The sequence below is a fragment of the Perognathus longimembris genome, chromosome 23 (assembly GCF_023159225.1).
Source record: "Perognathus longimembris pacificus isolate PPM17 chromosome 23, ASM2315922v1, whole genome shotgun sequence".
In the NCBI taxonomy this organism is placed as follows: Eukaryota; Metazoa; Chordata; class Mammalia; order Rodentia; family Heteromyidae; genus Perognathus; species Perognathus longimembris.
The window spans coordinates 2,870,117-2,896,404 of record NC_063183.1 but is presented as its reverse complement, the minus strand read 5'-3'; the positions used below and the strand labels follow the sequence as shown (position 1 = coordinate 2,896,404).

The 26,288-nt window shown below is 56.3% G+C and overlaps 1 protein-coding gene and 1 long non-coding RNA gene across 2 annotated transcripts; one reads left to right on the top strand and one right to left on the bottom strand.

Annotated features, from left to right (window-relative positions):
• Nucleotides 1-21: 21 nt before the first annotated feature.
• On the top strand, nt 22-22,185 carry LOC125341039. Its single transcript, XR_007208867.1, has 3 exons — nt 22-151; nt 13,907-13,910; nt 22,174-22,185. It is a non-coding gene; the product is annotated as an uncharacterized LOC125341039 (long non-coding RNA).
• Nucleotides 1,657-23,351, bottom strand: Scnn1b (sodium channel epithelial 1 subunit beta). Its single transcript, XM_048333038.1, has 13 exons — nt 23,306-23,351; nt 15,913-16,230; nt 14,385-14,640; nt 13,120-13,310; nt 10,572-10,675; nt 8,212-8,375; nt 7,978-8,085; nt 6,037-6,154; nt 5,242-5,317; nt 4,278-4,335; nt 3,430-3,491; nt 2,689-2,764; nt 1,657-2,271 (listed from the first exon to the last, which is right to left on the bottom strand). Exons 2-13 carry the CDS (start codon nt 16,221-16,223, stop codon nt 1,891-1,893), a joined length of 1,905 nt encoding a protein of 634 aa, XP_048188995.1. The 5' UTR covers nt 16,224-16,230; nt 23,306-23,351; the 3' UTR covers nt 1,657-1,890.
• Between the last annotated feature and the right edge of the window lie 2,937 nt (nt 23,352-26,288).

Sequence of the window (26,288 nt, the reverse complement as noted above, 5' to 3'; positions counted from 1 at the left end):
TGGCGGGTAGCTTGGACCGGAAGCTTGCCATGGTGGCGGAGAGCGTCCACACAGGCCCCGTGCAGCGTGCGTGAGGCCGGTCCCGGGCCTGCCAGGGTGCTGGGTGGAGCGTAGCAGGAGGGCGTGGGAAGCAAGGTGGGAGAAGAGTGGGGTCCTGCCATCTGGAGGACTTGGGCTTTCTGTTTTTTACCTTCTAAAATGTGCACAGGTGAGCCAGGAGCTGGTGGCTCACATCTGTAAACCATCTCGTTTACCATAAAGAGCCAGAGTGGAGCTGGACTTTTTTGCAGAGCTTCTCAGCCAAGTTTGGCCCCTAGCCACACTGCCCTCCTCCACAGGAGCTGGGGGGGGGGGCACTAAGGGTTGCCATACTTATCAGTGAAACATCCAGGTGCTTGAACTTCAGCTTCAGAAAAAACAGTGAATGAGTTATTGGTGTGTGGCCCAAATACTGTGAGAATATACTTACTCTAAGCAATGTACTTGTCTTTCTGATACTCAAATGTAAGGGAGCAGTCTGAACTTTATCTGGTGATCCTAGGAGCCATGCCCCTTCTTGACTACATGATCCATGGCTTCAGGTCCGACCAATCAGCAGCCTATCCAGCTGGGCCCACTGATTGGTTGAGAAACAGGCATGGGACCTGGTCAGGGACCAAGACCTAGGAGCCAGCTGTGTGAGGGGAGGCGGCCTGGGAGCAGAGAGACACACTGGATAGTTTGCTTTGCTTAAGACATTTGAATTTCTCTTTTTGCCCTTACTATCTCCAAAGCCTGCTATCACAGCTATGCATGAAGTATAGGTGGATCACGGTCCTGGCCAAGCCTGGGCAAAAGTATGAGCTCTTCCTGAACAATTAACTAAAGCAAAGCAAGCTGGGGTTGGGGCTGGGGCTGCAGTGGTAGGACACCTGCCTAGAAAACTCAAGACCCCAAGTTCAAATCTCAGTACCATCAAAAAGGATAAGCTAGCAGCTGGACCTCTGTCAGGACCAGCTTGAGAAGAGCTGAGAGTCGCATTCCCTTTGAAGCTGGCCCTTCCGCCGCTGCCAGTGGAGCAAGAACAAAGCTGCGTGCAGTGTTTCCTGCTTTCACCCTATTTATTTTTCCTTATTTTCAGAGACGGTTTCATGGTGAAGCCTAGAACTTGCTCTGTAGCCCAGGCAGGCCTGGAACTCCCAGCCTCCTGCATGACCATGCCGGTCTGCAAATTCAGGTGCTTTCTAGAATGAATTCATGCCACTTAGTCTCCATGCTGACCCAGCACTGCCCCCCGCTCCCACCCAGCCTGCTCCCCGAGGTCAGCAGAGGACATTAAGGAGAAGGCAGCATGCCCAGTTGTGGAGCTTTGTGCAGGTACAGCGGGCACTGGGAGGACAGAGGCCTGCCACCAGGAGAGGATATGCTCGGGGACGGGTTCTAGGCCAAAGGTCAGGACAAGCGGGCAGGCACCGGGTGAGAATATAGTTTATCTGTACCCAGTATCTTGGTTTTCTTGTTTGCTCATTTACTGGTACTGGGACTTGAACTCAGGGCCTGGGTGATGTCAATTATCTTTTATGCTCAAGGCTGGCATTCTACCACTTGAGCCACAGCTCAACTAACTTCTGTTTTTTTGCTGGTTAATTGGAGACTGGCTTTGAACTGTGATCCTCAGAGCATGGCCTCCTGAGTGGCTGGCGTGAGCTGCTGGCACCTGGCAGCATCTTGGTAGTTTGGGGTTTTTTTTTTTGGTTTTCGGACAGCCCACTGGTGGAGGTGCTGGCATCAGGGCCCATAGCGCCCCGGCCTGGCGATGGCTGGCTGCTGCTGGCTTCTCGGAAGAACATGGCTCTGGGCTTGGCCAGAGAAGGACTGGGCAAGGGTCACGGACTCAGATGGAAAGGCGGTCTAGATGGCATCGCCCTCACTGTCAGACTCGATGGTGTCCAGAGGCTGCAGACGCAGGGAGTCGTAGTTGGGGGGTGGGGTCCCCGGGATGGGCAGAGTCCTCTCCTCGGGGTAGGTGGCAGTGTGGGGGTCAGGGCCGACTGCATCGGGCTGGAAGCCGAAGTTGGTGTGGGCCTCCACCAGGTCGGCCACGGTGGGCGGTGGGCCGGAGTATGGCGCCTGTGCCTGCCTCTGCCGCAGGCCCTTGAAGAAGGCCACTAGCTTGATGACCGTGATCCACAGGAAGTCGATGATGATCTCCCCAAACTCAATGAGGCACAGCACTGAGCCCCCCATCCAGAAGCCAAACTGGCCGCCCAGGTTCGAGAGCAGCCAGACGATCTGTGGGGGGGGGAGAGCTCAGGTCTGCTGGGGGTGGGGGTGGGGGTGGGGGGTACATTCCTGCCTCCAGCCCAGCCTCAGGGCTCCCTGGGTGGTGGGGTACAGCCGGGAGGAGCCGGTGCCATCTCAGCATTGGGACAATTTTGGACCTTTTATTTTTTGTGCCAGTGCTGGGGCTTGAACTCAGGGCCTATTTTTTCATTCAAGGCTGGCATTCTGCCACTTGAACCATAGCTCCACTCTGGCTTTTTGGTGTTCATGGACTTCCCTGCCCATTCTGGCTTTGAGCCTCAATCCTCAGACCTCAGCCTCCTGAGTAGCTAGAATTGTACACGTGAACCACCAGCATGCAGGTAGTTTTGGACCTTCTTAGTCCCCACTTTGGGGTGCGAAGGTGAAGGAGCTCCCCAGACTCACGTTGTTTGCTGGGGTTTCCTCAATGGTTCGGTAGTTGAACTCTTGGAAGTAGATGTTAAGTTTGACAACACCCTTCCTGCAGGAGACAGCAAGATGGTGGAGACTGGCTGTCCCTCCCAAGAGAGGACACGAGGATACGAGGACACACACACACACACACACACACACACACACACACACACACACACACACACACACACACACACACACACACACACACACACACACACACACACACACACACACACACACACACACACACACACACACACACACACACACACACACACACACACACACACACACACACACACACACACAGAGCAAGGCAGCTTTTTGCTGGTTAACTGGAGATAAAAAGTCTCCTGAATAGGAGTTTCCTGCCTGGGCTGGCTTTTAATCTTGATCTTCAGATCTCAGCCTTCTGAGTAGCTAGGATTGTAGGCGTGAGCCACAGGGGTATATGTCTTTTGTGCTGAGTGGAGGGTGCATGGGTGAATGCCTGCAGGGCTGAGTAGGGGGATGAATGGGTGGGTGATGGATGGAGGGCAGATGTTCCAGTGGTAGACGGACCGTGGCTTTGGGGGCTGGCAGACCCTGAGCAGCCTGGCGGCCTTCCCCCTCCCTCCCCTGCACTTGTACCTGGGTCTGACCAGTGTGAGAGGCTGTGGTCCAAACCCCACCCAAGGCTCTGGCTCCTCCCTGTGTGCCCTCCCAGCTCTGCCCAGGCTTCCGCCTCACCTGCTCATGGTGATATTGGGGCTCTGGTCCCGCTCCTGAGACAGGACATGAAAAATCCAGTCCTGGAAACCCAAAACACAGCTGAAAACGTGGCCCCAGAGCGCCACTCCCTCACCACTCACCATGGGGGCAAAACTGGGGGGGGAGCCTGGCTGCTGTGAGGGGAGGAGTTCCCCCCATCTCTGTCTCTGGCCTTTATTAGCATTTGCTGCTCCCTCTACCCAGAATCCTCCCTGGCTCTGCCTCCAGGGCTCAGCTCAGATGTCATATTTTAAAGAGAGGTCTTCCCTGACCTTGTTTATCCCTTAGTCTGTGTCTTGGATTCAGAACCTTGATGGCACCACGACCCCCCTACACACACACACACACACACACACACACACACACATACACACATACACACACACATTTGAACTCAGGGCCTCGCAGTCTGTTTTCTTGCTTATGGCTTTAGCCCTGCTTTTTGTGTGTGTGGTACTGGGGCTTGAACTCGGGCCTGGGTGCTGTCTATTAGCTTTCTTCACTCAAGGCTAGCTAGTGCTCTACCACTTAAGCCACAGCACCACTTCTGGCTTACTGCTGGTTAATTGGTCTTTTCTGACAGGGCTAGCTTTGAACCGTGACCATCAGATCTCAGCCTTCGTAGTGGGATTAGAGACATAAGCCACCAGTCCTCACTGCGATCTCATTTTTATGTGTCTCCCTCCCTGTGATCTCCATGGGGAGGGAGCTATGTGTCACCACGCATCCCTGCATAGTGGGGAACTGGAAGAGTGGGAGAGAGGAATGGCACCCCCAATTTCTATACATATCCTCAGCTCAAAGGTGGGGGCCAGGAGCTTATTCACCTCGGAGGCCTCGGAAGGCCAGTCAGCCATGGAGATGGTCATCTTGTACTGGGTGTCACTGTGAGAGAGGCCAGTGATACTGTGGTTCTGCTGGCAAGGTGCCACCCAGCCCCACCCCATTCACGCCCCGCCTGCTCATGCCCCGCCCATGGAATGCCCCACCCATACCTCAGACCCCGCCCTGCCCCCATACTGCCCCACCCACACCCCACCCACTCATCCATGCCCCACTCCGAGTGCCCTACCCACAACATACACCCTGTCCACTGCCTATTCTGCATGCCCCGCCCAGAGCGCCTGCCCACACCTCACACCTCGCTTATTCCAAATGCCCCGCCCCGGAGCTCTGCCCAGTCCCCCAGGCCCCACCCCAGACCGCCCGCCTACACTTTACGCCCCTCCCACTCACCTGTGCCCCGCCCCGAAGCCCCGCCCACACTTCACCCACTCTCCATGCCCCACCCAGGAGCCCTGCCCACTCATCATGCCCCGCCCAGAGCCCCGCCCACACCCACCATACCCACTCCACATGCCCCACCCCAAAGCCCCACCCCACCACACCCACTCACCTGTGCCCCACCCGAGCCCCGCCCACACCCCACCCACTCGCCATGCACCACCAGAACCCAAGCCCACATCCTACCCACTCCCCATGCACCACCAGAGCCCCGCCCACACCTCGCACCACGCCTACTCTGCATGCCCCACCCCGGATCCCCTCCCACACCCCGCCCACTTGCCTGTGCCCTGCACCAGAGTCCTGCCCACACCTCACCCACTCGCCATGCCCCCACTCAGAGCCCCGCTCACACTTCACACCCTGCCCACTCGCCTGTGCCCCACCCTGAGCCCTGCCCACTCCACATGCCCCGCCCTGGAGCCACGCCCACTCGTCCATGCCCCACCCAGAGCCACGCCCACACCCTGCCCACTCGCCCGTGTCCCGCCCCGGAGCCACACTCACTTGCAGGACTCCTGGCACATGCTAATGCATGTCTCTCTCTGAGCCACGCTCATCTGCAGACCCAGGTAGCAGTAGGCTGGGGCGGAGAAGGGCCAGGGTCAGGAGCCTCCTCCAGGCCGGTCTCCACTCTCCTTGCCCTGGGCCTCTATGCGAGTCCCAGTCCAAGCTCTTCTGCCATGGGGAAGCATCGGCCCCCGGCCCCGGCCCCGGCCCACCCCGCAGCCAGGCTGGGGTGCATTCCCCGCAGACGTCCTAGACACAGCTCTGCACGGCAGAGCCGCTCCCCTTGCCCTATCCCCGCTAGAGCACGGGGCTCTGGGGCCATGAAGCAGGGGAGTGTGGCACTGGAGTGGTCTGGGACACCATCCGGGCAATCCGGGACCCTTCGCCGCCGACCACATCCGGGCACTCTGGGCCATCCCGGCTCCCAGGCCCAGACTCCAGCTCGGCGCCGTCCAGCATGACCTCAGGTCCAGGCCTGTGTCGGGTCCCCAGGCCGGCATCCCATCACCGTGGATGCGAGGCCCCGTGCGCACACACAAGCGCGCGCCCTGGCTGGGGTGTGCATGCAGATGCGGACAGAGGCGTCATTATTGTGCACACATGTGTCCCATCCTCCCGAGCGCCCGGCCTCTGAATCACAAGTATGACTTCCACTCGTGCATTTGCAGACGTGTGGACACACACACACTCGCCCACAGCACTAACTCTCGTTTCCTGCGTGTCAGGGAGGGCCTGCCCTGGGCCTGACTCAGGCGCTGATCCCGGCCCCCCTCACCAGGGCCCTCTGCTCACCCCAGTCCGGGAAGTCCTGGTCGTTGCAGTACCGCTCCCCGGGCGGCAGCGGGTACAAGTAGTGGCCACAGCTACAGTTGTGGACCATGTGGTCTTGGAAGCAGGAGTGGAGGCAGGCCTGGGGAAGGGAGGAACACAGAGGCAGTCTGTGGGGTCCTCACTCCAGAGAAAGGAGCCCAGTGGGTACTGTAGCTCATGCCTGTGGCCCTAGCTCCTCAGGAGGCTGAAGCAGGCCTATCATCTCCAATTAGCCAAAAAATATCTGGTGTGGCTTAAGTGGTAGAGTGCCAGCCTTGAGTGGGAAAGCTAAGGGAAAAGGGAGAGAGGGAGACAGAGAGAGGAGGGGGAAGCTGGAAGAAAGGAAGGAGGGAAGGAAAGACAGAAGGAAGGGAAAAAAAAACCTCCCTCCCCCTCCAGAGGAGTTAAAGGTCAGGCCCGGGTCGCTGAGGGGTGGGAAGTGGCCCCCTTTGGCGAGTGAGATGACCCTAGAGTCAGATGCAGGCCCTTGCAGTCTGGGTGGCTGAGCTTCTGAACTGGGTACCGTCCTGCATCCAGCAGAGGCCCAGGCCTGACCCCAGCAGCCGGGGCCCCATAGATGCTGCGGGCAGGGCGGCTTGCCCCAACCTCTATGGCCCATACTGAGCCCATGCTGAGCCCACACTGAGCCTGCTAAGCTCTTCCTGAGAACAGCCAGTCTTCTGATCTGCGCATGCGCCTACCCAGGGTCAGCCCACCCCAAGCAGCTCCCGCCTCCTGGAGGGAGTGGGAAAGCCAAGGATGACTTTTGCTTGCTGAGTGGCAGGGAAGGACATGAGGGGAACGGCGTGCCCCTGCTGGGTGTCCAGGTCATTGTGGCCTGGTTTCAGTCTTTTCAGGGGCCAGCCATGTGTGCTGGAGCAGGTTACTAACCTGTGAGCCTCAGTTTACTCTGGGTGACAAAGGTGACACCCACACCCAGTGAGTAGCTTGTACTCATCTTTCTTCCCCTGGCTGCTCCCCAAGTGCTGGACTGAGCACAGAATACCAGCAAAAGGTCATTTGTCAGTCTTGCCCTCTCTAGTCAGGCGGAGGCTGGGGATGGGTAGTTCTGGGCCAACCCCAGAAACCTGAACAAGAAGAACGCTCCCAGCTACAGCAAGGGAGGTTGAGGGTAGATACGAAGGGGAACTGATGAGGCAGGTAGATTGAGGACTGTCAATCTATTTCATTGTTCCGAAATAGGGACTGAAAAGAGCATGCCTATCATTTGGGTGTTGTGAGGATTATATGACGTAATCCGTGCACTGACATGGAAGTAGCGCCCACCCAAGCACCAGGTGAGCGGCTGTCATGGAGTGTTCCCATAGTGTGTGTTGCCTCATGGGAGCAATGGGGTCAAAGATGACACAATGCACCCATGCATTTAGCCAGCGTGCTACCCATGAGGATGATAGCTATTGTCTCTTCTGTGTCCTTCTTGGGACACGCCAGAGTGACATCCCAGCTGTCTCCAGGGGGAAGAACGGTGGCCAGTGCTGTTCCAGGGTGCCCTGTTCCACCTTCAAAAGTCCAGCAGGACCGGGAGCTCATGGCTCATGCCTGTCATCCCAGCCAGTGACTCAGGAGACTGAGATCTGAGGATTGTGGTTCAAAGCCAGCCTGGGCAGGAAAGTCTGGGAGACTCTTATCTCCAATAAACTACTCAGAAAAGGCTGGAAGTGGCGCTGTGGCCCAAGTGCTAGCCTTGGACACAAATAAGCTCAGGGTCAGTGCTCAGGCCCTGAGTTCAAGCCCCAGGACCAGCAAAAAATAAAAGGGAGGGGAGGGTACTAAGGGATAATGGCCAGGCCCTGCATTCAAGCCTGGACACACGTGCGTACACACGCACATGCACACACTCTCTCAGGGTCAGTAGGGCAGGGCTGCCCCTGGCCTGGGGAGGCCTGGGGCCCCGAGTCCTACCTGGATGGAGTAGGTGGTGTTGAAGCTGCGGTAGAGGTTCTGGATGGCCACGTCGGAGCCGTTCATGGTGCACGGGCTGTAGGGCTCGCCCTTGCGCTGCAGCTTGTCCTGGGTGGAGAGGCGCTCATGGAACTCCGGGCCACCCCTGGGAAGCCCGCTGTGGTTGGGCCCTGGGCTTGGACAGGTGCACCTCCACCCTTGGCCCCCCGGGCGGCCTCCGGGCCCCAGTCGTACCACCAGCACCCCGATGGACGTCTCGGTCCCCGACATGGCGTAGATGCCCTCTTCCCGGATGAAGGGGAACGCCCGCTGCTCGTGCAGCATCAGCCGGGCCCCAGCCGTGGATGCCAGAAAGGGGACATAGTCCTCCTGGCCGATGTCCAGGATCAACTTCAAACCTGTGGGGAGGGCGAACTGGGGCCGCTGGGCAGAATCCTCGAGGGCCTGGGTGGAGGGGGACCCGCCCCACCCCACCCCCGCCGCCCTCACCCAGATCCTTCATCCAGCCGAGGGCTCCCTTAGGGTCTGCCAAGGAGGCTGGCCCAGCTGGCGAACACCAGGACCCCAAGCACCCTCGATTTCCTTCCGGGGACTTCTGGCCCCGGGCTCCATAACCTTTTCTCCTCATAGCAGGGGGCCTCATTACCTGACCCATGCCACACAGCGCACGGCCTGCCCACTCCGCAGCCCCGCCCACTCGCAGGCCACGCCCCCCGCACCACCTGGACCAGTCTACAGCCATGCCGTCAGCAAGCCCCGCCCACCCTGCAAGCCCTTACCCCCTCCAAGCACCCCCACCGCTCATTTAGCCCCGCCCACTCCGCACAGCTCTGCCCAATCACATCACCCTGCCTACTCCACACAGTCCGCCTGCTCACCATGCCGCCCTCTCCACGCAGCCCCAGCCCCTCCGCAGGCCACGCCTTCCTCCTGGAGAGCCTGTGCAGGGCTGTTCCCTCCGCCCAGAACTCGGTCCCCACCTGCATCCTTCACCTGGGACCTTCTGCTCTTCCTTAGATGACAGCCCAGTGTCACCTCCTTGGAAGCTCTGGAACTTTCCTTGCCCCCACTTTCCCCACTTTCCTCTCTCTCGGGGTCTCCTTTCCCCCAGCCCCTCCCCTGGCGAGGGCAGGGCGCAGATGCCCACCCTGGGCCTTGTGCCGCGGGCGCTGAAGCTAAGGCCGTGCTTAGGGCAACAGGGCTGGCGATCGCTGAGTACCCCATACATGCGGAGTGCTGCCTTGAACTGTGTGTTTATTGATTGATTGGCCAGTCCTGGGGCTTGGACTCAGGGCCTGAGCACTGTCCCTGGCTTCTTTTTGCTCAAGGTTAGCACTTTGCCACTTGAGCCACAGCGCCACTTCTGGCCGTTTTCTGTATATGTGCTGGGGAATTGAACCCAGGGCCTCATGTATATGAGGCAAGCACTCTTGCCACTAGGCCACATCCCCAGCCCCTGTGTGTGTTTATTTTAAGACAGGCTGGCCTCAAACTTGCACTTCTGCCTCGGCCTCTCCACTGCTGGGATTACAGGTGTGCACACCAGGCTCTTGCCAGCCCTTCCCCAGGGGACAGATGAAAACTTTCGCCTGAAAAGAAGGGTCTTGGGCCACCAACCACCCCCCACTGTTTCCTGATCCGTCATCCTCTGTCTCTGGGATGTTCCCTCTTCAAGAACTGTATAAGCAAGGTGAGTGTGGTGGCCCACGCCTATAATCCCCACTCTGGAGAAGGAATGAGGATGGAGACTTCCAGGCCAGCCTATGCTAAGTAGAAGACCCCTGCTCAAAAAAACAAAATTAAAAAAAATGTGTCGCAGGAACTAAGCATCTCAAGGGCGGTGATGGGTGGGAGGGAATGGGAGAGAAATAGGGAACGGATGATACTAAACAAAAGGAAAATGTACATATCACCCCATCTGGAAGAAATAGTTTCATTGTTAATGTTCGTAGAGTTCATAAGGTTTGTAGATTAAAATGGTGGTGCTTGTCATTGTGAAGGTTAAAATGTGGGCTGTGAAATTTATCTAGTTACTTAATCACAATAAAAAATAAATAAAATGGGTAGCAGAGAGGCTTAGCAAATGCCACATAGTAATTGGAAATTGTGGGATAGGTTATTTTAAAACTTTGAAGAATATCCAATATACTTACGGGTTTTTTTTTGTTGTTGTTGTTCTTGTTTATTTTTCTCTCAACACCAGGGTTTGAACTCAGGGCATCACACTTGCAAGGCTAGCACTCTGCTACTTAAGCCATAGCTCCACTTCCACTTTTTGGTGGTTAATTGGAGATAACAGTCTCACAGACTTTCCTGCCCAGGCTAGCTTCGAACCTCCACCCTCAGATCTCAGCCTGCTGAAGTGCTAGGATTACAGACGTGCAGCACCTGGCTGTCCTGGGATCTCGATCCTCTTTTCCTGTGCTTCCTGCATAGCTCGGATCACAGACTGCACCACTATACCCAGTTTATCTACTGAGATGGGCTCTTGCTAACTTAGTGCCCAGGCTGGCCTCTTTGAATTGTGATTCTCTTGATCTTGGTCTCCTGAGTAGCTGGAATTACAGGTGTGGGCGTCCATGAATAATACTCACCAAACTCAGTTCCAGGGTTGGCAGAAGGAAGGGCCTGCTCCGTCATGCCCCAGTTAAAGATGTAGCAGTTGCCATAATATGGGTAGAAGATGGATGTGAAGTTCCTAAAAAAAATTTAAAAATCATGGGCTAGAGGGTAGGCACACCCCAGCCAGGCCTCCCATGAGTGTCTGCCGTCCTGGCTGGTTACAGAACAGAGGTAACTGCTGCCAGCTCTCCAGCCACTGCTTAGAAGCAGAGGGAGAGAGAGAAACCACAGGCCACCCAGGGTCCCTCTTCAGAAGCCACAGAGGGGATCCCAGACCCCTTGGGGCCCAGTCTCTCTGCTCTAGCCATGAGTCCCAAGAAAGATATTTCACTCAAGGCTGGCACTCTACCACTTGAGCCACAGCTCCACCTCTGGGTTTTTGCTGGTTAATTGAAGATAAGAGTCTCATGAATTTTTCTGCCTAGGCTGTCTTTGAATTTAGATCCTCAGAGTTTAGCATTTTTGCTGGTAGTGGGGCTTGAACTCAGGGCCTGAGTGCTATCACTTAGCTTTTCCACTCAAGGCTGGCAGTTTACCACTTAAGCCAAAACTCTACTTCTGGCTTTTTGGTTAGTCATTGGAGATGAGAGTCTTACTAGGCTGACTAGGCTGGCTTTGATCCTTGATCCTCAGATCTCAGCTTCTCTAGTACGCAGGATTACAAGTGTGAGCCACCAGTGCCAGGCTGGGAAAGAACTTTCTTAGAAGTTTACCTGTCTCACCCATAGCTCCCCAAAGAAACAGCCAAGGACCCATGGCTATAACCTCATTTGGACAAAGGACCCTTACACTTGTAAACAAGGCTCCTGTGCTGACATCACCTGGCCATGGCAGCTTACCTCAGCAGCTCAGAGGCAGTCAATCTTTCTATGGATTCATATCCTTTTTTTTTTTTCATATTTAGTGAAACAGGAAGGGGGGGACTGTACCTCACATGCTCCAAAATCATAACAATCAGCCTGGTCCCTGCAGGATTCCTGTCCTCACCCTTGCTCCCTTTGACGTTGCTGCACGGGGCCCAGGCTGTCACCTGCATCTGTGGGTGCACAAGGTCCAGCCATGCTTAAGTTCCCCCCCCCCCCACCAAACCCCAAGGCACTCACTGCTCCCAGAGAAAAACTCCCCACCACCCTGCCTTGGTCCTCTTGATGAGCCATTTCTGCAACTCTCCAGATGATTCCAGGCTCAAGAGCCTGGTACTTGCTCTTGTGTCTGGAACATTCTCTAAGCAGCTCCCCTGTGCCTTGTCTTCCTCCAGGACTATCTGTTCTGGAAGTGCTCACTCACTGGTCTCTGTCTCTGTCTGTCTCTCCTTCTCGGGCAGCTACCCTACTCTGCAGGACAGGTGAGGGCCTGATGCCCAGTGCACTGTAACACTCAGACATATCGCCACTTGCCCTCCAGGCACAGACCTGGTGCCAGGCCAAGACACTTGGTAAATATTTGTTGAATTAACTGTCATTTGTGATAAAGCCTTGGGCTGAGATAAGCCCGGGTGACACTGAAGTCCCAGAGGGACTGGGAATGGCTCAGGGGAGGTGTCAGGCTGGGTGAGAGGTCTGAGTGGAGAGAGAGGATGAGGGATGGGCCCAGTGTCCTTGCTGCTCAGGAGGCTGAGATCTGAGGATCCCAATTCAAAGCCAGTTCCGGCAGCAAGTCCCTAAGAGACTTGGAACCAGCAAAAAGCCACGAGTGGAGCTGTGTTTCAAGTAGTAGAGCATTAGCCTTGAGTGGAAAAGGTCAAGCACAGAGCCCAGGCCCTGAGGTCAAGCCCCAGGATTGGCACACAAGAAAATAAAAAAGAGAAGCAGATGAGCAGGGCCGGGGAGGGAGCTGGCGCGAGCGGAGCCTGAGATCAGGGCTGAGGCCGCGCTGTGGAGGGGGAAGAGAGCCGCCCGCCCAGCTGTGGAACGCAGGATCCCCAGTCCCCGACTTTCTCAGTTTTATCTCCCATGCCAACTTGTGGCCGCATCAGCAATGCTGCCCCACAGCCATGGTTCCCTCCAGGCCCTCAGCAGCGGCCGGGCACAGCCGGGAGGAAGCAGGACACGGGCTCGGGCCTGGAGAGGTAGCCCAGACAGCATGGCCAGGCCCGCCTGAGAGACAGAGACAGAGACCGAGGGAGACGGGGATGGGGGGAGGGGTGAGGGAGGGAGGGGAAGAGGAGGAAGGTCGGATCCCTACAGGCCTCACCTGAGATGGCATCCTTGCTTTCCAGTCCCAATCTCCAACAAGCCCCGCCCACTTTCCAGGGCCAACCCACCCGCAGCCCTGCTCACCACAGGGTCACGCCCATTCCCCCAGCCCACACCCAATTAACGAAGGCACTGCCCACGTCCCCAGCCCCTCCCATCACCACAGGGCCACGCCCACTCCCCTAGGGCTCTCACATCCCCCAAGGCTCCGCCCCTTCCTCCGGATCACCCTACCCACTTCCAAGGGCCACGCCCACTCCTCAGACCACGCCCATTCAACGACCACGCCCACTCTCCCGGGCCACGCCCAGCGCCCCACGCTCACCGGTGGCTGCAGGGCTGGGTCCCAAACAGGCAGGCCAGCACCAGGCTCTCGGCCGGGTAGCCCATGGCCACCAGCTCGGGCCGCGGCACCCGGGCGAAGATGTTGGTGGCCTGCAGCGCGTACCATTCGGTCACCGCCCGCGTGGCGCTGGTGAAGTTTCGGAGCGTGCACACCGTCCTGTTGAGACTGCACTGCGGGGCCCACAGTCTTCCTCAGTGTTGGGGGCTGACCTGCCTCCCAGGAGCCATGCGCCCACCGCCAGCCCCACCCCTCAGGGCCAGATCCGCACACGGGGTCCCGGGAGCGCACCGACAAGCACAGGGTGACCCAGGATGGTGAACGACCCGCAGCGATTGGCTTAAAGATGTGCACGTGACCTGGCCAGTCTGTCCAGGCCTTGTGCTACGGTCTTGGGAAAGGCAAAGGGGCTCCTTTGGCTGAGCTAGAGGGGGTAAACCAGCACTGACCGGGCCTCCCGCAGAGGACAGGGCAGTTAGCCTCAGGAAAAGCCGAGCCACCTCTGAGCCCCTGGAGCCAACCACACCTGAATGCCAAAGAACCCTGGGACTTCTCAATTTTGTGCCCTGGTAGATCTCCTGTTTGGCATACGTTACTCTGAAGTGGGTTAGTTGCATCCGAGTCTCAGTAACATGCCAGCTATTTCCGTGTGTGTGTGTGTGTGTGTGTGTGCCAATCATGGGGCCCGAATTTGAGGTCTCGGTGCAGTCCCTGAGCTTTTGTGCTCAAGGCTAGTCCTCTACTACTTGGGCCACAGCCCCAATTCCAGGGGTGTGTGTGTGTGTGTGTGTGTGTGTGTGTGTGTGTGTGTGTTTAAGTAGTTAATAGGAGGAGCTGGGAATATGGCCTAGTGGTAGAGTGCTTGCCTCATATACATGAAGCCCTGGGTTCGATTCCCCAGCACCACATATATAGAAGAAGCCAGAAGTGGCGCTGTGGCTCAAGTGACAGAGTGCTAGCCTTGAGCAAAGAGAAGCCAGGGACAGTGCTCAGGCCCTGAGTTCAAGGCCCAGGACTGGCAAAAAAAAAAAAAAGTACTTAATAGGAGATCAGTCTCAAAGACTTTCCTACCCTGGCTGGCTTTGAACCATGATCCTGAGATCTCAGCCTCCTGAGTAGCTAGGATTACAGGCATGAGCCACCAGTGCCTGGCTTTGCTATTTCTATTTGTAAAGCAGGTTTGCAACCTCCTAGCACAAATGGAGTAAGAAAAGGAAAGGCCCCAGGCTGTATGGGGCATCACTTACGAATCTCATGGCCACCTTGCACTCCTGGGCGTTGCAGGAGCTGGCGGAGCTGTTGGGGCTGCTCCCCAGGAGGTCAAGGGTCACGGGGTGTTGGGGATCCCGCTCATCAATGAAGACGAGGGGCGTGTGGTTCCAGATGGTGAAGTTCAGGGTCTGGGAGATGTTGAGGCGGCTGGGGTCGGGCGCCAGGATGCGCTGCAGGACGGCCTCCATCAGCTTGTCCAGGTCCCCCAGGAGTGCCTTGACCTTGGAGTACCTGCGCATGGAGGAGGCCCAGAGCGTGGGGAGGAGGTCTAGGCTCAGGCTCCGGGCACAGGAAGCAGGCCCAGGACGCGGGTCCCTGCAGACCTGGACCTAGCATACGGGACCCACAGACCCCTGGCCCACTCCTTGCACAACTTCCTCTCGCCTTGCACAACTTCCTCTCTCCATGCCCACCCACAAGCGAGGCAGAATGCTACCAGTTCTGAGGATGTGCAGACAGAATCCACCATAATGAGGTGGGCTTTTTTTTTTCTGTTCCTGGGTCTTGAACTCAGGACCTGGACACTGTTCCTGAGCTTTGATGGTCAAGCCTAGTGTTCTACCACTTAAGCCATAGCTCCACTTCTGGCTCTTGGCTGGTTAATTGGATATAAAATTCTCCCCAACTTTTTTGCTGCCCTGGCTGGCTTTGATCTACAATCCTCAGATCTCGGCCTCCTGAGTAACTAGGATTCCAGGCGTGAGGTGCTGGTGCCCAGCCACATGGTATATTTTTAATCATCAGAGTAACAATGAATTCATTATTTATGGAAAAATATGGATGTCTTTCCCTCTTCCCTTTGGTACAGAGGGAAGGAATTTGGTTCTGTTGGCTGCTCTGTTTCTGGTGCCTAGAACAGTGTCCAGAGCCTAGCAAGGCTTCAGGGGACCTAGTAGTTGCTCACTAAACCTGGAAGGCCCACAGATAAGGCACAGGCCCTGCTGAAGAAGACAGGGTACCATATACAGGCCCAGGCTGGCCTGGAACTCAGATCCTCCTGCCTCAATCTCCTGCGTGCCAGGATTGCAGGTGAGAACCACTTGCTGTGCTAGGCTTTTATATTTTTTGAGGTTCTCTTTAGAAAGCTTAAGGAACTTGCAGTTTTTTAATTGCATTGCAAAAGGATCAAAGGAGAAAGAAGCAAAGATGGGGGGGGGGGAGCTAGCTTCTGGTGACTCATATCGGTAACCCCAGTTGCTCAGGAGGCTGGGATCTGAGGAGGAAGGTTCAAAGCCAGCCTGGGTGGAAAAGCAATCAGTGGGATTCTTAGCTCCAGTGAGCCAGCCAACAAGTAGAGCTGTGGCTTAAAATAGTAGAGAGAAAGTCAAGTGAGAGTCTCAGGTGAGGTCCTGAGTTCAAGTCCCAGTCCTGGCACCAAAAAGGAGGAGGAAGAGAAAAGGAAGAGGAAGAGAAGGAGGCAGGAGGGGAGAGGCTGAGTGGGGCAGGACAAGGTAGGAAGGGAGTGGGGAAGGGAGGAGCAGGCAGCTCCGCATAGTCACGCACCGGAAGGGGCTGGCGTTGCACACGGTGACGGCTGGGAAGTCCATGGTCTTGAAGCCCATGGAGAGCGAGACGCTGACGTCCCAGCTGAGGTAGGTGTTGATGAAGACGCCCCACTGCCAGCACACCAGGCAGGCGAAGAGCAGGGTGATGAGGAACCACATGGCCTTCTTCTTGGGCCCCTCGCAGATGATGCGCTTGGGGCCGTGTGTGTTGGTGTTGCTGCAGTACCATACCAGCAGCTCCTTGTACGTGTAGCCCGGGCCCTTCTGCAGCCGGTGCAGGCCCTTGCGCAGGAACTTCCTCACCCGCATGCTGCACCTGCGGGATTGCGTGTCAGCCCAAGCGTGTGTCTACCCTGTGCCCGGAGGGCCTACTGTGTGCACCAAGGGCCTACTGTGTATGCTGAGGACCTGCTGTGTGCCCCGAAACTTGCTGTGTTCCCTGAGGTCCTACTGTGTGCCCCCAAATTTACTGTGTGCACCAAGGGCCTACTGTGTGTGCTGAGGACCCGCTTTGTGCCCCCAAACTTGCTGTGTTCCCTGAGGACCTACTGTGTGCCCCCAAATTTACTGTGTGCACCAAGGGCCTACTGTGTGCCCAACTACCTACTACATACCCCGAGGACCTACTATGTGCCCCCAAACCCACTAATTGCCACAACTACCCACTATGTGTCCTGAGGACCTACTGTGTGCCCCCAAACTTGCTGTGTGCCGAGGACCTGCTGTGTGCTTCCCAAACTTGCTGTGTGCCCTGAGGACCTACTATGTGCCCCAAAGACCTACTAAATGCCCAAATACCCACTGTTTGTCCTGAGGACTTACTATGTGCTCTGAAAACCTACTTTGTGCCCCCAAACCTACCAAGTGACCCCAAACACCTGCTATGTGCCCCCAAATACCTACCATGTGCTCCTAAAACCTATTGTGTTCCCTGTGGACCTGTTATGTGCCTTGAGGACCTGCTAGGTGCTGGACACTGTTCTAGGCACCGGGGAACTGCGCTGAACAGAGCTGGTTCCTGCCCTCCCTACCGTCTACTCAGGGTGGGGGGCATCTATCTTTTTCCATAAATATTGAATGGTTACTCTGATGGTTAAAAATTCCTGAGGTCCACTGCTTACCCAGCACTGAGTCGGCCCTGTGGGGCTCCATGAGGAGTCACAATTTACTTTCTGTCCCCCATGGATGAGTTACTCCTCTCCTGTTTTCCCTGTGCAAATGGAGATGACGGGCGGGGTGCAGGTGGCTCATGCCTGTCATACTAGCTACTCAGGAAGCTGAGATCTGACAATCATAGTTCGAAGCCACCCCGGGCAGGAAAGTCCATGAGCCTCCTCAATGAACCACCAAAAAGCTGGAAGTGGAGCTGTGGCTCAAGTGGTAGAGTACCAGCTTTGATCAACAAAGCTAAAGGACAGTGTCTGGGTCCTGAGTTCAAGCCCCAGTACCAGCACACACACACACACACACACATACACACATTTTACACACTTTTCATCCATGGCCAATGGTGAATAATGGGAAACTTAAAAAAAAGGTAATCTTTTATTGTACAAGTATTCCCAGCCTGGCATATATTAACATCTACGCATCTCCCGTCACCACTCCCATCTACATTTCCCCAGCCATCTTCTCCTTCTTTCTTTCCCTGTTTTCCTCCTCCCACCTCTTCCCTCCCCCTCTCCCTCCAAAGCTATTTCCTTGCATCTCGTCACGTTAATTCACGGTGTTCATCTATAGGTAGCTGAAAGCGAAGGGCAGGCCTTCCTGGTTTACCTCCACACCAGAGCACCAGACAATGCTCAAGAATAATGCTTAAGAAGCTCTAGCTTCCTCTCTCTCTCTGTCTCTCTGTCTCTCTGTCTCTGTTTCTCTCTGTCTCCCTGTCTCTCTCTGTCTCTCTGTCTGTCTGTCTGTCTGTCTGTCTGTCTGTCTGTCTCTCTCTCTCTCTCTCTCTCTCTTTCTTTTGCCAGTCATGGGGCTTGGGCTCAGAGTTGGGGCTCTGTCCCTGATTTTTTTTTGGCTCAAGGCTAGTGCTCTACCACTTAAGAGTCACAGTGCCACTTCTGGTTTTCTAGTGTTTTCTTTGGAGATGAGTCTCTGGTTTTGAACTGTGATTCTCAGATCTCAGCCTCCTGGGTAGCTAGTATCACAGGTGTGAGCCACCAATGCCTGGCCCGAAACTCCTTTTCTTAATAGTGAAGGTCATAAAATGACCCCATACAAGGAACCTTAGGGCATCATGGGGGTGCTGGGACACAGGAAGCTAGATTCACTCTAGGGGCATTGTATCACCTGCTTTCTGAGTTGAGAGCTTAAAAACAGAAGAAGGAGAAGGAGAAGGAGAAGGAGGAGGAGAAGGAGAAGGAGGAGAAGGAAGAGAAGGAGGAGGAGTAGTAGTAGGAGGAGGAGGAGGTAGGGGGAGGAGGAGGAGGAGGAGGAGGAGGAGGAGGAGGAGGAGGAGGAGGAGGAGGAGGAGGAGGAGGAAAGAAGAGCTAGGTGATGGAAGCTCCTGTCTAGAATCCTAGCTACTCAGGAGGCTGCAATCCAGAGGATCCAGCACTGGTTGCTGGAGCAAAAAAGTCCATGAGACTCCATGTTCACATAACCAGCAAAATGCTAGACTGGAGGCATGGCCCAAGTGGTGGAGGGCCACCTCAGCAGATGAGTGAGCCTGAGGCCTTGAGCTCAAGCCTGACTACTGGCAAACAAAACTGAATGAGTCAGACGTGCGTGCCAGGTTCTCAGAGCTGTGGGATTGGGGGGTTGTGGGCGCGAGCGCAGTACAAGAGCCGGTGTGGAAAAATCCAGTATGAGAAATCTGAAATGCACAAAGCAGGAAACTGTGCCTGTCACAATGAAAAATACCGGGAAAAAAGAAAAGAAATGGAAAAGAAACAAATGAAGAAGCCCTGGAGCTAGTGGGGGAAAGCTTCCCCTCAGTGTCCCATCAAGCATCCGCCATGAGTGGCGGGACTGGAGTTCTGGGTTCCAATTCAACCCCACCCATTTCAAGGTTCCAAGAATCCCTTGTGACACCTGCATAGAGCAGAAGGTTCTGGAGTGCAGATGAGCTCTGGGAAGCTCTGGAGACCAGAGCGCAGCAGTGGTGTCCCAGGAGGGCTGCAGAGCCCCGCACCCTGGTGTGACCTGCCTCTGGGTACCAAGCACCCACGTGTGTGTGACCTGTGACTCACTCCTGTGTTCACCCAAACACCAGCTTCACCCGCAGCCCCAGCTGAGAAGGCAATGGGAGATGACCCCGTGGACGCTTCTAGCCACGTTTGATTGTGAACTCAGCGTAGGCCACAGGCACTGGACACAACCCCTCCGGCACGGTCCCCTCACCGGATTAGGTGTGGCCCTTCCGCTAGGGTCTGCCGTCCCTGAGCGCATCGCTCAAGGCTGGTGCTCTACCACCTGAGCCACAGCTCCACTTCCAGTTTTCTGGTGGTTCATTGGAGATAAAAGTCCCATGGACTTTCCTGTCCAGGCTGGCTTTGAACCATGCTCCTCAGATCTCAGCCTCCTGAGAAACTAGGGTGACAGGCGTGAGCCAGGGTGCCCGGCTTGTAGCTTCCTGCTTCCTCACTCACCCTTCCTCGGGAAGAGCCCGTCTTTCTTGAGCTTGGAGCCTCGCAAACAGTAGGCGCTCAATCCATGTGTCTAGCTTCGGGGCTGTTCTGGACTGAGCCCTTCCAGCAGGAGGGAGTGGGTTCTCCGTACACCCACCCCGTGTGACACACACACACACACACACCCACACACACCCTGCAGCGGTGCTGTACTGAACCCCGCTCTGACCCCTGGGTCCTGAGGCCATGGCTCAGTAGGCCACGAGGTACTGAGTGGAGTCCTCACAAGAAAGAAACGGAGGCACACAGAGGGGCCCCGGGGGGGCTCCCGCTGGAGAAGGCCGGAGGGAGGCGGCCTGGCCGAGGAACCCGCCGGTTCCTTGACCTCGGACTCCGGCCTCCAGGCTCAGCATGGCAGGCCCCGGCCCGGCCGGAGCTGTCTGCAGAGGCAGCCGGGCGCTGCCCTGCGCTGTCCCATCCAGGCCGGCTCCTCCCCGGGAGCCGCAGCCCCACCCTGGCTTCTCGCTGATTCACTGGACACGGGCGTCTCCGGGGCCTTTCCTGCGCAGCCTGGCTTCGAACCTGGTTCCTCAGCGCTCAGCCACAGCGGGGGCGGGAGGGCCGGTCCTGCGGGGAGTTACACAGGGCCACTCCGGGGCCTGCGGGGGGGAGGGGGGACACAGATCGGGGCCCACGTGGGGACGCTGCCCCTCCCCGCACCGGGACTAGGCGCGGCCTCCTGCTGTCCGGGACCGCAGCTGGGCGCCAGGCCAGGCCGGGGAAGCGTGGAGCGCGTGGGGTCCTCCAGGGGCTGCTCCAGAGGCCGCCTCCAGTCCTTTTTGTTCCTGTTATTGGCCTGGACTGTGAATCTCCTATCTACACTTTCCTAGTCGCTGGGATGACAGGGGTACACCACCATGCTAATTTCCTTTGATTTGAGATGAGATCTCATGAACATTTTTTGGGGGGGGGGTCTAGGTTGGCCTCAAATATTGAACCTCCAGATCTATGTCTCTCGAGCAGCTAGGATTACAGGCGTGCACCACCAGCGCCCGGCCTGGGCCTCTCCTAATGCTCCTCTGTGCTTGTCCATCACTCCTGCCATGCAGGACGTGTGCATGGTCCTCAGCACTAAGAAGTTCTGGTGATGCTATGGAGGCCACGCCCAGGGGCGGGGCCTTCCTGCTTTCCTCCAATTCGCGCGGGGGTCAGCAGACAGGCCAATGGCAGCCCAGGACTCCATCCCTTCCAGCTCACACCTGGGCCTCTGTGGCCCGCACGCTAAGGCTAAGGGGAGGCCTCTGGGCTGCTGCACACAGCTTCCCTCTCTTCCCGGACCCTGCCCCCCAAACCTGTTCCCCCAGGCGATGCTGTGAGGCTTTTAGGGCCCTGATGGCAAGAGCAGGAGCACACAGTAGGTGCTCAGAAAATATGCCCCCCACCACCACCCTGAAGCCTGCCTCCTCCGTATCTTCCTGTCCCACCTCACTGGGTGGGGGTCTCCCCCCACCTTCTGCCTCGGAAGAACTCCCATTCATCCTTCAAAACCCACCTGGAACTTTCCTCCTCTGTTGTTTTCCTAGAATTGTGGTCCCTTCCTCCTGTTCTTAGTGGGGTTGCAGCATCTTATTTGAAGGTCACAACCTTTTACATTTAGTGCAGGTGCGAGCAGAAGGGTCTTGTTTTAGGGAATAGGCAGCTAATGTCAGTATTAGCAGTGATCTTTAGGTAGTATTTGCCATTTATATATTTAGATAGTATTTGTTCAAAGCGTGTATAGATCAACTCATTTACATAACCCTTTACAGGCCAGTGCTATTTATCCTCCTTGCTCTACACCTAAGAAAACGGACACAAAAATGCTAAATAAATGATATTACTATACAACAAAGCTTTTTGTTGTTGTTTATTCTCTGAGCCAACGTTAGGGCTTGAACTCAGGGCCTGGGCTCTGTCCCTGAGCTTTTTGTGCTCAAGGCTAGTGCTCTACTACTTGAAACCACAGCCCCATTTCTCAATCGTTTAATGGAGTCTCATGGACTTTTCTGCCCTGGCTGGCTTTGAACCTCAATCCTTAGATCTCAGCCTCTTGAGCTGCCAGGATTATAGGTGTGAGCCACTAGTGCCCGGCAACAAATATGTTTTTTCTAAAGGTGGGTGGCACCTTATCCCAATTCATTTCTGCACCTCAGGGCTGGGCAGGCACTCTTTAGGCTCTTTGTAAGTGCCAGGGCAACAGTGAGACTCCACTGTGAACCCAGCTTGGGTACCAGCAACCAGAACCCCATCCTGGCCTGGCCCAGGGCTCTGGCTGCACGGGGGTACCGTGTCCCCTGCAGGGCTGTCTGGGGGGTCCCCTTGTGCAGGACAACACTGTGCTTAGTGGTGGCATCCTGCCTATCACCTGGAAAGCGAGATGACCATAAGGTGTCTCTAGTTCTTTTCTTTCTTGTCCGGCAGTACTGGAATTTGAACTCGGGACCTGCTCTGTTGGCTTCCTTGTTGACAGCAGGCACTATGCCATTTATACCATGCTTCCAGCCCAGGCTTTTGCTTTCTGATCAATTGGAGCTGGAGTCTCATGAACTTTTCTGCCTGAGCAGGCCTTGAGCTGTAACTCCGTGGATCTCAGTCTCCAGCGGAGCTAGGAGTTCCGGGGTGAGCCACGCCCGCTTGGCTCCGAGCCTCGGGCCGCGGCTAGCTGGCTTTTCCAAGCGTTCCAGGCAATTTTTGTTGGTTGTAGTCCACATTCCTGGCCAATACCCCCGGCCGCCACCGCCTAGCCCTGTCGCCTTTGGTCCCCGTGGCAGGGCAGTTATGGATTGAGGCTGGGTGGGCCGGTGTTGGGGTCTCTGCCAGTGGGGACTTGGCCCTCACAGCGGCTGCAGGCACCGGAGGTGTGGTGGGCGCTTGTCTTTAGCCACAGATGGAAACAGAGGCATAGACACGCGTGTTCATGCCCCACACACTTGTGAACACACCTGTCTGCACGTACACAAGTGCACACACACAGGGACCTCACTCCCAAATTTGGATCCCATGAACGGAGCTTACGACAAAAAACTGGATGCTGAGCCTCACCCAGCCGGTTCCATGTATAAGCCAAGAAAATAGAAAACGAAAAGCACAACCACCACCAAACACACACACACACACACACACACACACACACACACACACACCACCTCAGGACTTCAGCCTCCATAGGGCTGGGATTGCAGGCATGAGCTACCATGCCTGTCCCTCGGTCTCTGTCGGTCTGTCTGTCTCTATTTTTCCTTAGTGCAGTGATTTTTTTCTCTGGTGCTGGTGCAGGCTTGGCTGCTTCCTCCCGATGCCCCCTGCCTCAGTTTCCCCCGCGGCACCAGGCGGCAGAGGACAGTGGTGGGGGCCGTCTCTCAGCGGCGCTCTGAAGCCGACCCGGACCCTGACACCGACCCTGAGGACGGAGCCGCTTCCCCGACGGCGCTGAGGGCCCGGATCCGGGCTGCGCTCCGCAGCCGTCACTACCCCCTACCCTAGCCTCAGTTTCCCTCTCTGTAAAGCATTGAGAGGACGCCGCATTCCGCCCGCACCTCCACTCCCAGGCTTCGCGGGGGTCGCCCCGTCCCTTCCGCGAGGACGCGGTTCCCTCCCCATATCCCGCCCCAGCCTCAGTTTCCCCCCCCCCCCCCCGGCCCCAGCTCGTCCCCAGCGCCTCCTCCCAGTCCGGGTCCCCGCCCCGCCGAGTGCGGCCACAGGCCTCGGGAGCAACTGAGGCTGGGCTCCGGAAGCGCGCGGCGCGGGAACTCCGCGAAGATCCGGGCGCTGTCCTACCTGCTCCAGCGGCGGCACGGCTGACAGCGGCCAGAATCACTGCGACACCGGGGAGGCCCGGCGGGGAGGAGGGCGGGAACGGGAAAGGGGCGGGGCCTGAATATACCACGCCCCTATCTTGCCCGTCCCGGGATAGCCCCGCCCCTCTCGCCCCGCCCCCTCCCGTTCTGTCTCCTGACTGGTCCCGCCCTGGCTCCTCCCCGCCACCTAGATCGCCCCGCCCCCTCCAGCCCGCCCCTAGGTCGTTCCGCCTCGCGGCACGCTCGCTCCCCGCTCACCCCGGGCTCGCCCGCCCGTGATCCCGCCCACATCGTCCCGCCCCTGCCTAGCCCCGCCCCCGGGTCTCCCGCCCTCTGAACCGCCCCGCCCCCTGAACCGCCCCGCCCCCTGAACCGCCCCGCCCCCTGAACCGCCCCGCCCCAGCACACAGACACACGTGTCCTCGCAGACCCAAATATATACACAGGTTCCCAGCGAGCACAAGGCCCCCAAGACACTTCCCAGAGACCCCCAACTGTGAGCACGGAGAACTCACAGTGCACGTGGCCCCGAAATATCCCCCACGGAGGCCGCTGCGGGCAGGCCGGCCCCACACGTGTGTCCCAGGCGCCCACGCCGCTCTGCTGGCCTCCCCTCCACCCCAGCCTGCACCGGCCCGGGCGAAGCGCCCACAGCCGCGCCGCGCAGCCGCTCCAGCAGGCGCCCGGGGCCCTGGGCAAGGCCGGGGCTTTGGGGGACTGGGAGCGGGAGTTCAGAGCAGGGGCGGCGCCACCTGAAAGCGGCGACCGGGACTCGGCTGGGATGCTGTCATCCCCGTTGTGGGGTGGATTGGTGGGTTTCAGGGGTCACCACTACTGAGTCTGCTGTCAAAGGGAGCTGGGCCGGGCGGGGCAGGAGCTGCCTGTGCGGGGGCCCTGGCCAGCGCCTCGGGGACGCTGCCAGCAAGAGGCAGCCATGGAGTCAGGGTGTTGACCTTGGCCCGGAGCAGAGGGAGCCCAACACTCTGGGCTTCAGTCTGTGGGGTGTACCCTCAGACGCAGACCCAGGCTTCCTCTCCCTCCTCCCCTGTCGCTCCCCAGCACCCCAAGCTCACAGTAGGATTTCTCCTGCTTCCTTTACCCCTTCTTTTCCGTGTGTGTGTGTGCGTGTGTCTGGTCTGTCTGTGTGTGCCTGTGCCATTCTGGGGGCTTGAACTTAGGACCTGTGTGCTCCCTGAGCACTTTTGCTCAAGTCCTGTGTTTTACACTTGAGTCACAGCTCCACTTCTGGCTTTTTGAGTGGTTAATTGGAAAGAAGAGTCTCACAGACTTTCCTTTCCCAGGCTGGCTTCGAACAGAATCTTCAGATCTCTGCCTCCTGGGATGCTAGGATTACAGCCACCAGCACCTGGCTCTCCTGCCTTCATTTCAGGGGTCTTAAACACTTCATGGAGAGTTCTCCATGTGTGGTCCTAACACAGAAATTCACTGAAGTGTCTGATCTCAGGAATCTTTTGTACTTTGAAAAATGATCAAAGATGAGTAAGACCATGAGCTCAAACTTCAGCATCACCAAACAGAGAACTGAAGAATAATACTTAAAAAAAAAAATCACAAAGAGCCAGACACTGGTGGCTCACACCTGTAATCCTAGCTACTCAGGAGGCTGAGATCTGAGGATGGCAGTTCAAAGCCAGTACAAGCAGGAAAGTCCATGAGACTCTTACTTCCAAAAAAGCCAGAAGTGGAGCTATAGCTGAAATGGTAGGCTGCTCGCCTTGAGCAGAAAAGCTCAGGGACAGCACCCAGGCCCTGAGCTCAAGCCCCAGGACCAAACACACATACACAACACACACACACACACACACACACACACACACTACATCTCCCAAATAACAAGAAAAAAGCTGTACTAGAGGTGTGGCTGTAGTAGAGTATCAGCAGAACAAGAGTTCAAAGCCTTGATTTCCAGTCCTGAAAAAGCAAGCAAAAGAAAACAAAAAGCAATTAGGGAAGAGCCTAGATTTTGTTGAGGGGGGGGGGTTATATTTACTGCTATTTTTCAGTATAAGAGATTAATCCACGGCTAAGTGTGGTGGTACAACCTGCAAGCCCAGCACTCAGAAGGCTGAGGGACAAGGATGGAGAGCTGGAGGCCAGCCTGGGTTACATAGCAAGTTCAAAGCCAGCCTAAGCTATGAGATCCTCCCTCTAAAAAAACAGGCGAACTCTGATCATTTAAAAGTATTTCTGAATAAATAATAACAAACCCATACATGTTGATGTAAAAAAAAAGTTTTATTTTATTATTTATTTATTGTTTTTGTGCTGGTCCTGGGGCTTGAACTCAGGACCTGGGCACTTTCCTTGAGCTTTTTTCTCCAGGCTAATGCTCTCCACTTCCAAGAAAAATACTTTTATGAATAGTATTTCCCAGAACAAAATCAAACACCCAATGAAAGCGCTGTTTAGTATCCTTGTAAAAAATGTCTTGAACTCCTGGTTTAAAAGGTGCTACTCGCTAGGCACCGGTGGCTCATGCCTGTAAGTCTAGCCATTCAGGAGGCTGAGATCTGAGGATCCCAGTTCAAAGGCAGCCGAGGCAGGAAAGTCTGTGAGACTCTTATCGCTAATGAACCACCAGAAACCGGCAGTAGCCCTGTGGCTCAAAGTGGTAGAGCACTAGCCTTGAGCACAAAAGCTCAGGGACAGCACCCAGGACTGACCAAAAGAAAGAAAGAAAGAAAGAAGGAAAGAAAGAAAGAAAGAAAGAAAGAAAGAAAGAAAGAAAGAAAGAAAGAAAGAAAGAAAGGGCGCTACTGCTCCCACTCTGTTGCAATATGCTGTTTAGCCCAAGTTAGTGAAGTTGCCCCAAGTTTATAGATCTTGACTCACAGTGGAGAGTTGAGTACCATTTGTCCCCTCGTGGAGTTTAATCCCTATTGTCGCTTTACTAGGGTGCTGTCCCACCCTGCTAATCCGTCTGTGGTGCTGACAGGTGGGGC

Coding starts and splice junctions, on each gene's coding strand:
- Scnn1b (XM_048333038.1), bottom strand. CDS start 16,223: ATGCGGGTGAGGAAGTTCCTGCGCAAGGGCCTGCACCGGCTGCAGAAG. Junction 10,676..13,119: donor ACCCAGCCCTGCAGCCACCG/GTGAGCGTGGGG, acceptor AATTTTTTTTAG/GAACTTCACATCCATCTTCT. Junction 4,336..5,241: donor ATGTGCCAGGAGTCCTGCAA/GTGAGTGTGGCT, acceptor CCTCTCTCACAG/TGACACCCAGTACAAGATGA.